The 12,586-nt window shown below is 42.2% G+C and overlaps 1 protein-coding gene across 1 annotated transcript in view; it reads left to right on the plus strand.

The window, feature by feature from the left end:
• The window catches only part of LOC109912220 (EVI5-like protein), a 255,491-nt gene that overhangs the window by 198,316 nt on the left and 44,589 nt on the right, over positions 1 to 12,586 (plus strand). Inside the window, exon 16 of the mRNA XM_048617851.1 lies at positions 2,216 to 2,362. Within this exon, the coding sequence (XP_048473808.1) occupies positions 2,216 to 2,362 (147 nt within the window). The remainder of the gene's footprint in view (positions 1 to 2,215; positions 2,363 to 12,586) is intronic.

The raw sequence follows: 12,586 nt of genomic DNA on the forward strand, positions 1-12,586 counted from the left end.
CTGCACCTTGTTGTCTCAGATTCTCCAGCATCTGCAGTTCCTACTATCTCTGATTCAAGTTTAAGGAGACAGGGTAGGCCATTTAAGACTGAGATGAAGAGAAATGTCTTCACCCAGAGAGTGGTAAGCATGTGGAATTCTCTGTCACAGAAGGCTGTTGAGGTAGGACATTGTATGTTTTCAAAAAGAATTGGATATACTTCTTGGGAATAAAGGGATCAAAGAGTATGAGGAGAAAATGGAAACAGAATATTGAGTTGGATGATCAGCAATAATTGTACTGAATGACAGAACAAACTCAAAGGGCCAAATGGCCAATCCTTATTTTCTGTTTCTGATAAGTGGTTAAGGTATCTTATTTTCTTAAACTTTAAGGTGCTATACAAATTGCTGATAAAGTTAGAAAAATACTATTCAGTGGTTTACATACATTTGTAAGAATGCATATTTCCACAAGTGTAACCCTCCATGACTTTGGGCTAAAGATACTGAACTGAACCTGTATGGTTTTGTGGACAGACACAGCTTGATCATTTACTGGTGCAAAGACCAGACCCAAATTACATTCTCATCTGAATTCCACAGTCTTTGGATTTGTCAGTATGCTGAAAAAGGAGGATTCAGTCAGGGATAAGAATACCACTATCAACCAGTTTGTAAACTCCTCTTAGTTCAGAGAACTGGTGTGTGCAATGTCTTTCCAGTAGTTGAGATGTTATCACCTGCATTTACCACAATCTCAGCAGCAGTTAACTTCACTCAATCAGTATTTGATAAAAAGATTGTTGAGCTATTTACCGCATGCAGCTTTTTAATATTTAAGATAAATAATTTTAGCCAATTTGCATGTTTAATATAGTTTACAGCCTATAGTATACACTGAGCTGTCATAACCTGCAGCAACTGACTGCCAACAGGAAGTTAAAAGCACATAACACTTGACATTTCAGAAAATCTTTTGACATTTAAAGATAATCGTAAAACTATGTAGCAATGTGTTATCTCATTGTAAAACTTCTGAGAAGCAGAAATATGAAGCAGCTGTTCATCGGAGTGAATTTTGAGTGCACTGTTCATCGTGACTAAGTGATATACCACATACCACATGTATGTTAGATATAACACCGGATTATTTATGTAGGGTTTTTATTTAAAAATCTGAACCAAGCTCTGTCCAAATAAGGATGTGGGTTTGCCAACTATGTCCTACTGGAAGTAGCTGAACCTCACTAAATGTTGTGCATTTTGACATCCACTTACTACAGCTGGTGCTGGGGAAAATGTCCAGGAATAACTTGCAAGCCCAATTGCTTCCAACTTTTTAATAACTTCTTTGCTTTCCACAGCCAAGTTCTAAGTTGCCAGACCACAGGGTGTGAGATGCTATTGTTGCAGAGACCCAATGCGTCAAAAAATAAATGACAGAAATAACTGCATCAGATCCAAACTTGAGCAGTGGTGACTAGCGATCTATTGGCTAATTATTTCTGGTTTCTGCTGCTTTTGTCTGAACATTGAACTCATGACCGTGTGTGGAGGCCATTCAGCCCATTGATTATATGTCACTGCTCAGTAATGGTAGACTGAGTATCCTGTCCCATTCCACTAGTATATCTCTTGTAACTCAGCAAATTTACTTCACTCAGTTCCTTCTTCCTTTTTGAAATTTTCTTTTGAAATCATTCATAACATTTGCTTCCAATAACCATTGTAAGGCAATGAATTCTTGATCATTTGCTAATAAGGAGGTTCTTTCTCCCATTCCCTTGTATTTCTTGCCAAAAGCCTTAAATCTTTGTTCCCTGGTCCTTGCTAATGGGAATGCTTTTCTTCATCTTATTTAAACATGTCATAATTTTGTACTGCTGTATCAGAACACCCTTGAACCCACTCTGCTCCCAGGCAAAGAACTGTAGCTCCTGTACCCTGATCTCATAGCTAAATTCGCTCATCCCAGGAACCATCCTGGTAAATTTCCTCTGCACCTCTCAAGGACCCTCACACCGTTCCTAAGGTGTGGTGACTTCAAAGTTCTAGTGGCCCAACCAGAGCTTTGTAAAGATTAAATATGAGCTCCTTCCATTTTTCTTTGTTTGAAGCCCAAGATCCCATTCAGTTTGCCTACTGACATCTGGATGTGTCCTGCCACCTGCAAAGATCTATGCACGATCCCCCATATTTTGCTCTGACAGGAAATCTTTGCTTCTCTACTCAGAACCAAGTGAATAGCAACCTTCTGAACCGAACGGAGCAGGCTTGTACTGGTCTGCAGGACAAACTGCAGTACATCACAGCACAAAACAAAGGGCTGCAGACTCAGCTTAGTGAGACCAGACGCAAACAAGCCGAGGTGGATTGTAAGGTGAGCATCTGCTTAAACTCGCTTTCGATAGATTGCCGTCAGAGTTGTCCGATTGAGTGCAGGAAACTTTACTCCAAGGGAAGTGAATCTCACTGTAGTAGAAATGTGACCTGTTCAGGGGGATGTGGAGAGTTTCCTTGAGGAAATGCTGAGTATTAACTAAGTGGGCAACACCTGGCTGGGTTTCATCACCTAGCTTTGACATGAAAATATCAGAGTTTCATGTGGCTGAGCTGTGGTACTACTAATCAACACCCAACATGAGCAGCTCACTGGCACAACAATATAGTCCGTGTCGTAACTCGTATTTATGCAGTGTATTTTCATGTCGCAGGTGTCCTGAGGTAGTTGATCAGAGCAACATCAGCACAAACATTTTGGACACCCAGTCACCTGAGTTATTAAGTTATAAGCTTGGTGAATGGTGGGTTTCACCAATTTGAAAGAAGAGAGAGTGATACTGACGCACACAGGTTTCATCAGGAAATTCCAGAGCTTAGCATCTGGGTAGCTGAAGGCATAGCCACCTGCTTTAGAGTGAATAGAGTCAATACAGTACAGAAATAGGCCACTTGACTCAACTCGTTCATGCCGACCAGGTGTCCTAAACTAAGCTAGTCCAGTTTGTCTATGTTTGACCCTTATCCCTCCAAACCTTTCCTATACATGTAGCTTTCCAGTGGTTTAAATCTTGTAGTTGTACCTGCTTCTCCCACTTCCTCTTGAAGCTTATTCCATCTTCGCACTACCCTCTGTGGGAAAAAGTTGCTCCTCATGTCCCTTTTAAATCTTTTTGCCTCTCATCTTAAACTTTACGTCCTCTAGGTTTAGACTCCCCTACCTGAGGAAAAGATCTTAGCTATTCACCTTATCTATGCCCCTCATTACCTTACAAACCTCTAAAAGTCTACCTGTGATGCCAGTTTCAAGGAACTATGTACCTGCACCCCTAGGTCTCTCTGACTAAATTTCCCAGGGCCCTACCGTTGACTGTGCAAGTCCTGTCCAGGTTTGTCTTACCAAAATGCAACATCTTGCATTTATCTGCATTAAATTCCTTCTGCCATCCCTCAACCCATTTGGCCCAGTTAATAAGATCCTATTGTACTCTTAGATAACCTTCTTCACTGCCCACTAGACAACCAATTTTGGTGTCATCCACAAACTTACTAAACATGCCTCCTCTATTCTCATCCAAATTGGTTATATAAAAGACTAACTACAGTGGACCCAGCACCGATCATTGTGGCACACCTCAAGTGATGCTTGAGACTAGAATTGGAGGAGCCCAATTATTTTGAAAGGTTGTGGGCATGGAGAAGTTTACAGATTTAGGCAGGGTGCCTGTGTTGAAAGATTTGGAAGCATGGATGAGAATTTTAGAATCATGTTATTGCTTACCTGGAAGCCTGGTTAAGGTCGGCAACTACAGGGGGTTTGAGTGAATTGGACACTCGAACATAGAACAGCGTAGCATAGGAACAGATGCTTTGGCTCACCACGTCTGTACGAACTGTGATGCTGTTCTAAACTAATTCTATCTGCCTGTGCATGGTCTATATGTATTCTCTATTTCCTGTCTGTTCATGTGTCTGTCTGAATGCCTCATAAAAGTTGCTATTGTAACTGTTTCTACCACCTCCCTGGCAGCATGTTCCAGGCACTGACAACCCCCTAATTTAAAAAAAAACGCGCCTTGCACATTTTTAAACTTGGCCCCTCTCACCTTAAACCTATAACCCTTGTGTTTGACATTTCTACCCTGGGCAAAAGACTCCAACTATCCCCCTATCCATGCCTCTCTCAATTTATATAATTCTGTCAGATATATATACTTCCCTCAGCCTCTGATGCATTATTGAAAACAATCCAACTTTGTCCAACCTCTCCTTCTAACTAATAGATTCTAATCTAGGCAATATCCTGGTAAACCTCTTCTGCACCCTCTCCAAAGCCTCCACGTCCTTCCCATAATTTGGCAACCAGAACTGCAACGATACTATAAATGTGGGCTAACTAAAGTCTTATACAGCTGCAACATGACTTGCCAACTTCCTTATTCATTGCCCCAACTGATGAGGGCAAGCATGCCATACAACTTTTTCACCAACTTATCCACTTGTATTGCCACTTTCAGGGAGCTTTGGACTTGCATCCCAAGATCTCTCTGCAAATCAGTGCACCTAAGGGTCCTGCCATTTACTGTAGACTTTCCTCTTGCGTTTGACCTTATAAAATACATCACCTTACACTTGTTTCGATAAATTCCATCTGCCCAACTTTCCAACTGATCTATACACTGCTGTAGCCTTTGACAGCCTTCCGCACTATCTGCTATTTCATTAATTTTCATGTCATCTGCACCTTACTAATTAGACCAAACACATTTTCATCTAGATCATCACTACTCACAGACCTCCAGTCAGAAAAACACCCCTTCACAACTACGCTCTGTCTTCTATGACCAAGCCAATTTTGTATCCAACTTACCAACTCACCGTGGATCCTATGTGACTTAATCATCTGGACCAGCTTACCATGAGGGAGCTTGTCAAAGGCTTTAGTAAAGTCCATGTAGACAACGTGCCTGCCCTACTCTGGTCAATCATCTTCGTCATAGCCTCAAAAAATCTCAATCAAGTTTGAGAGAAAAGTCTTCCCCCTATGCAAAAGCTATGCTGACTATCCCTAATAAGCCCATGCCTTTTCAAATATGAGTAAATCCTGTCCCTAAGAATCTTCTCCAATAATTTCCCTACCACTGATGTAAGGTTCACTGGCCTATAATTTCCTGGATTATCCCTGCTGCCCTTCTTGAACAAAGGAGCAACGTCTGCTATTCTCCAGTCTTCTGGGACTTTTCATATGGCTAAAAAAGATACAAAGATTTCTGCTAAGGCCTTAGCAATTACCTCCCTTGCCTCCTTCATTGTCCGGGAATAGATCCTATCAGGCCCTGAGGACTGATCTACCTTAAAACACCCAACAATATCAACATGCCCCTCCCTAATCTTACAATCATTCATCTCCTCCTTGGTGAATACCAATGTGAAGTACTCATTAAGGACCTCACCCACTTTGTCTGGCTCCATGCGTAAATTTCCTCCTTTGTCCTTGAGTGGGCCTATCCTTTGCCTGGCTGCCCACTAGCTTCTAATGTATGTATAAAATACCTTGGGATTCTCCGTAATCCTACTTGTCAAGGACATTTTATGGCCCCTTTTTTTCCATAAGAATATTGTCTGATTTAAGTTTCCTAAACCTTAGGAAATGCTTCCTTTTCTTTGCTAACCTTTCAATATTGCTTGATATCCAGAGTTCCTAAATATTACCATCCTCATAGGAACATGCTGGTCCTGAACTCTGATTAGCTGGCCTTTAAAAGACACCCACATGTCAGATGTGGGTTTACTCTCAAACATCCGCCCCAATCTAATGTATTAAGTCATACAGCATGAAATGAGCCCTCTGGCCTAAACTGGGTCCACACTGACCATGGTGCCCACTCGGCAATTTTCTGCAATAGGTCCATATACTTCTATACCCTTGCCATCCATGTACCTATCCAAATGTTTTTCAAATGTTGCTATTGCATCTGCGTGAAGAAGTTGCCCCTCAGGTCCTCCTTAAATCTTTCCCCTCTCACCTTAAACGCATGCCCTCTAGTTTTCAATTTCCCATCCCTGGAAAAAGACCATATGCATTCATCCTATCTATGCCCCTCATGATACTATACACCTCAATAGGTCACTCCTCATTCTCCTACATTCCAAGGAATGAAGTCCCATCCTGGCCAACCTCTGTAACTCAGGCCTACTAGTCCTGGCAACATCCTCATACATCATCTTTGCACACTTTCCAGTTTAACTATGTCTTTCCTATAACACTGTGCCCAAAAATAGTACACAGTACTCCCAAGTGCGGCCTCACCCATGACGTATACAATTGTAACAAAATGTCCCAACTCCCTACAGTCAGTGCCTCGACAGATGAAGGCCAGCATGCCAAGTGCCGCCTTCACCACTCTGTCTACCTATGACGCCGCTTTCAATGAACTATGTACTTGTACTCCTAGGTCCCTCTGTTCTATAACACTCCTCAGGACCTTACCATTTACTGTATAAGTCCTACCTTGCTTTGACTTTCCAAAGTGCAACACCTCCCACTTATCTGTATTGAATTGCATTCGCCAAACCTCAGCCCACTTCTCCAGCTGATCAGGATCCCTGCTTATTTTTTGATAACCTCCTTTGCTATCAACGATATCTCCTAATTTTGTATCATGCGCAAACTTACTAATCATGCCTTTTACATTCACATCCAGATCATTTATGTAAATAACAAATAACAAACGTCCCAGCACCGACACCACTAGTCACAGGCCTCCAGTCCAAGAAACAACCTTCAAACGTCACCCTGTGCTTCCTACTATTGAGCCAGTTTTGAATCCATTTAGCTAGCTCTCCCTGAATCCTGTGCGACCTTACCTTTATGACTAGTCTGTAATGGAGGACCTTGTCAAAGGCCTTATTAAAGTCCATATAGACAACATCCACTGCCCTACCGTCATCTATACTCTTGGTTACCTCTTCAAAAAACTCCAAAACGTTTGTCAGACATGACTTACTGCGGGCAAATCCATGCTATCAGATCTTGACGATACAAATGTTGGTTGATCCTGTCCTTCAGTATCCTCTCCAATAACTTGCCTACCGCTGATGTCAGGCTCACTGGCTTGTAGTTCCCTGGCTTGTCTTTGGTACCTTTCTAAACAATGGAACAACAACATATAGGGTGGCATGGTGGCTCAGTGGTTAGCACTGCTGCTCATAGCGCCAGGAATCTGGGTTCAATTCCACCATCAGGTGACTGTCTGTGTGGAGTTGCACATTCTCCCCATGTCTGCGTGGGTTTCCTCCGGGTGCACTGGTTTCCTCCCACAGTCCAAAGATGTGCGAGGAGGTGGATTGGCCATGCTAAATTGCCCATAGTGTTCAGATTAGGTCAGTTAGACATGGAGAAATGCAGGGGTAGGGGCCTGGGTCGGGGTGGGATTCTCTTCGGCGGGGTGGTGTGGACTTGTTGGGCCGAATGGACTGTTTCCACACTGTAGGGATTCTGCGATTACCCACTGTCCAGTCTTCCAGAACTCTCCAGTGTCTAAAGATGAAACAAAAATCCCTGCAAGGGCTTCTGTAATTTCTTCCCTAGCTTCCCACAACATCTGAAGATGGACTTGATCAGGCCTAGGGGATTTATCCACCTTAATGCACTTTAAGGCTGCAAGCACCTCCCCTCTGGTAATATGTATGCGGTCCAAAACTTCCCCACTTGTTTCCCTTATTTCCTTAGCATCCGTGATTCACTGAGGAGAAATATTCATTAAAAATCTCCCCTATTTCCTGTGACTCCACACATAGATGACCATGCCGATCTTTAAGGGGACCCATTCTCTCCCTCGCCACCCTTCTGCTCTTAGGAATTATCTTTAACCTTATCTGCCAGATCAATCTCAGACCCTCTTTTTGCTCTTCTGATTTCCCTCTTAAGTGTAATATCCCAGTCCCTAGAGCCAATCCATGCTCTGAGCTCATCTGCCTTATCAGTCAGGTTTCGTGCGTTGAAATAAATGCACTTTAAACCAGAAGCCTTTCCCCTCCCTTTACCGTGCCCCTGGCTATCCTGAATAATAAACTTCCTCTCAATTGGCTAATGTATTTCCCCTTACTTCGCAATGGCCCCTCTCTTATTCAGAGTCCTACACCTCTGCCAGACTAAATTTAACCCTCCCAGGTAACTCTTGCAAATCTCCCCACATGAATATTGGACACCCTCTGGTTCAAGTGCTACCCATCCCTCTCATATAGGTCACCTCTACCCCAAAAGAGATCCCAATCTTTCCCCTCTCACCTTAAAGCTATTTCCCCTTGTTTTGGACTCCACACCCTAGGAAACCTCATGATTTTATAAACCTCAATAAGGTCACCCATCAGCTTCCAAAGACCCAGGGGAAAGAGCCTCAGCCTATTCAAGCCTCTCCACATAGCTCAAACCCTCCAGTCCTCGCAACATCCTTGTCAATCTTTTCTGCAACCTCTCAAGTTTAACAACATCCTTCCTATAGAATTGTACACAGTATTCCAAAAGTGGCCTCAACAATGACGTCCCAAATGCTATACTCAGTGTTGTGACCAATTAAGGCAAGCTTGCCAAATGTCATCTTCACCACCAAGACTACCTATAACTCCACTTTCAAGGAACTGTGCACCTGCACCCCAAGGTTTCTTTGTTCGGCAATATCCCCAGGGCCCTACCATTGACTGTACAAGTCCTGCCCTAGTTTGCCTTACCAAAATGCAGCACCTCACATGTTTCTAAATTAAACTGCCACAGCTCGGCCCAAGGTCCCATTGTACATGGAGATAATCATTTTTGCTGTCCACTATACCATCTATTTTAATGTCATCTGAAAACTTAATAACCATATTTCCTATTCAGCTGTCCCTACCTAAATACTGTGTTGTAATTAACTTTCTCCCAATTTAATCTGAGGACCAGTCTTATCCATAACTATCTAAAAACTTACTTTCCTCATGAACAGAGAATTCGTTGGGCCTAATATTTTATGGCAGATAGAAAGTGGGAGACCAGCTAGGTGTGTGTTAGAATAGCCAAGTTTGCAACTAACCAAGATATCAATGAAACTTTCAGCATCAGAGGAGCTGGGGCGTTGGGGTGCTTGTTCATGAGTCACTAAAAGTTAGCATATAGGTGCCGCAAGCAATTCAGAAGGCAAACAGTGTGTCTACCTTCATCACAAAGGATGCAGGAGTAAATATCTTGGTCTAGTTGTATAAAGCCATGGTGAGACCACACTGGAATATTGTGCACAGTTTTGGTCTCGTCATCTAAGGAGGGCTATACTTGCTATAAAGACAACACAATGAAGATTCACCAGACTAATCCCAGGGATGGCAGGATTAATTTTTTGGGGGATAGATTGAGGAGATTGGTGCACATTCCGTTGTGTTCTGAAGAATGAAGGGTGACCTCATTGAAAGGTGGAAAATTCTTAACAGGGATGATGTGACTGAAGCGGAGGAGTTATTTCCCCTGGCTAGTAAGTCTAAAACCAAAAAATCTATCTCAGTATAAGGGATAAACCATTGAAGACTGAGAGTGATGAATCTTTGGAATTCTGTACCTGAGTGCCATGGGATCTCAGTCATTGAGGAGGTTTGGGTCAGAAGTCAATAGATTTCTGGCAACTAACATTGAGCTATCACCAAAGGGATCGAGCAGATAGAAATAAGAGCAGCCAAGACTAGATCCTTCAGGAGTACCATAGTTAAAAGTGCAGGAGCAGGAAGAGAAGCAATTGAAAATGATTCTTTGGCTATGTAAGTGCAGTTCCACTCAATTAGTCAATGGTGCAGGGGTGCTGAAGAAAGGTCATGCAGTCAACCATATGAAAGGCGGCAGACTGACCAAGAAAGGCTGGGAGTTTTGTTGCAGTCACTCACCCCATGTCCTTGGAGAAATAGTACCCTGCCCAATAAATCCCTCCTGTTACTAGTGGGAAAAGAATTTAACTGAGTAAAATCTTTACACAAAGCAATTTTACTCTTGGATTTGCTCCATACTGACATGAGTCAGAGGTGTTGATAACGGGTATGAGTCATTAACACTGTTGTGCAGCAAGAAATGTGTGAACATTTTATTTCCCACCTATTCAAGACGGGGTTCCGAATATACTTTAACCTGTGGCCATCCTCTCAGCTCAGGGTAAAACTATCTATTCAGAGACTGTCACTGTTCTCTGAGTTCATTGTTTATTGGAACTCAACATTTATATCTCTTGCTGACTTCTGTTATTTCCAAACTTAAATACTGTTGGCTCCTTTCGATGATGAACATGTTTGAAATAAAAGGCTATGGAGATTTGAACTGTATTTTGAGTGGTCTGACCTGAGCTGTTAAACTGATTGAGTTTCAGTTGCAGCTTGAGTCTAAGTTCTGTAATGCTGTGAGAGCTTGTGACAATAAGGGAAACATCTTCTTGGAAATAACAGTCTGAAAGTTTCAGAATACCCTTAAATGGAAACTAGCTTGCTTACTTGTCTTGATACAATTCTGCTCACTTTATTGTAATTTCTGAATGTTTCCCCAAATTCCAACTATTACCATATCCTAAGTTGCCATTTGTTGCGCGGTGTGTTGGGCAATGTCTCACAAAAGAATAGAACAAAATTCTAATTTGACCAACAGCCATCAGACTTCTAAAGTCAAATATGAGCAGCACAATGATGTTCAAATCCACGGGGTAACTTGTGACTTCAGCAGGGGTCATTCACATCTGCTTTTCCAAAGTCTGTAATAGAGAACAGCCACTTTGCCCAGAAATGGGATCTGCCATGCTTGGAGAAACGGGTGCTAGTTGAGGCAATTATTCAAGGAGAAGCTTGATAACCACACGAAGTGGAGAACAGTGAAAGGAGATGTTAATGGAGTTAGGTTAATTCAAGGAGAAGACCAACTGGATCAAACGGCATGTTTCTGTCATGTGATTTCTGTATAATACGACTTTTCAACTTCAGATTACCTTTTGAAGCTGTTTGTTTTCTACTTTTTGCAGCCCTTGTTAGTACTATTGGGAATGTGTCGGGGACTTGTGGCTTAGTTCAATTTGAATGTGTTACACTGACGGAAACAATTGATGCCCAAGAAGAACTTTATGACTGATCTATTGAAGATAAGGGGAGGGCATCTGTATTCTGCAGTGCAGTTTACAGCTGCTTATTGTGGCCATTTATGTGACAGTGCCCCTGTTCCATGCTGTGTAGTTGTGAACAGGTGGTACCAACCATAGAGTAGAATCTTGTCACTGTTGAATATTGTCCTTTGGCTGGCCTTAAGACCTTAACATTCTTTGACGTTAAACATTCTTCCCCCAGATTGTTTACTGTACATCAACTGAATATCAACCTGTGAGCACTTCTCATGAAGCACTCAGACATTGTGTCTGATGTTGATTAAGGGCCCCCCTACTGAAAAGGGAGCACCAAACTGGGGCAATGGTCCTGTAGGCTGAAGAATTGACCAGCTAGTCACTAAACTATATCACTGAGAGTGGCAACAAATACCTAACTATTTATGAGCCTGTACGTAGGAAGAGGCCATGCCCATTCAGTATTGTGTCATATGATAAATGCTGCTTACTCCAGGTTTGATTCTCAGTTAAGATCCATTTTTGGATTGTGCTGGAGTTAAAAGATGCCAAAGCAAATACAGTGATTCTTGGTTAGTTGTGGAATTCTGGCACTGTTTTTTAATCCTGAGCCTCCATCCCTCTTGTTAGCTTGTTTTATTAAATTACTGACAGTATGCTAGATTGTGCAGTAAGTAACCAACAAGCCAATAGAGCTTTTGTAACATACCCTTGCTCTAGAGGAGAAATGTTCACCTTTATGACTGACCGTCACATGTATAAGCGCTTTAGTTCTGCAGGTGTTACAGCCTTTGATCTAGGTTGTGATTGCATTCACTTTCTGCGAGCATAGGTACAGAATGGTTTCTGCCTCATACTTTTCATCTGTTGCATGTTCACGTTTGTTGGAAAGCATGGGTTTTCTTGAACTGAATCTTCAAGCAAAACTGCTCATCTCCTCCGCTTTCTCCCACCACACCCCCACCCCAAAACCTTATTACTACAGATGCAAACCAGAACAGTAGATTCTGAATCAAGACACAAACTAACTGTACTAAAACAGAGCTATGAAAGCAAAACTTAAAGGTAAAAGAAAGGTTTGGCTCTCCCTGGGTCACACTACTGCTCATGGCCTGTCGCCACATTCTGACAGCAAGTATATGGCCATTCTAAAAGGTGTTGACATGGTCGCTGAGCGCTCAGTCTACATTTAAAGTGCTGTCATCCCCAGGCCTAATGCCTAATAAACTTATCCAAGCTTTGTCAAAGCAACATGTTACCTGGACATCGAGTCAGTGTAATCATCCAACTTCCATGTCATTTCTGGAAAAAGGCGCTTTCTTTCTAATCAAGTTATAAAGCAACTGCTATCCCCTGCATCACAGGAGCCAAGATTTTTGTACTGTCAGTTCTCCCTTTTTAAATTTGAAACCTAATCAAACATTATATTTCCATTATCCAGCAATGCTGCATATTCCTATGAAGATAATGTGTGTAGAACTGTCTTGTCGAAAACT

The sequence above is a fragment of the Rhincodon typus genome, chromosome 38 (assembly GCF_021869965.1).
Source record: "Rhincodon typus isolate 14 chromosome 38, sRhiTyp1.1, whole genome shotgun sequence".
Lineage (NCBI taxonomy): Eukaryota > Metazoa > Chordata > Chondrichthyes > Orectolobiformes > Rhincodontidae > Rhincodon > Rhincodon typus.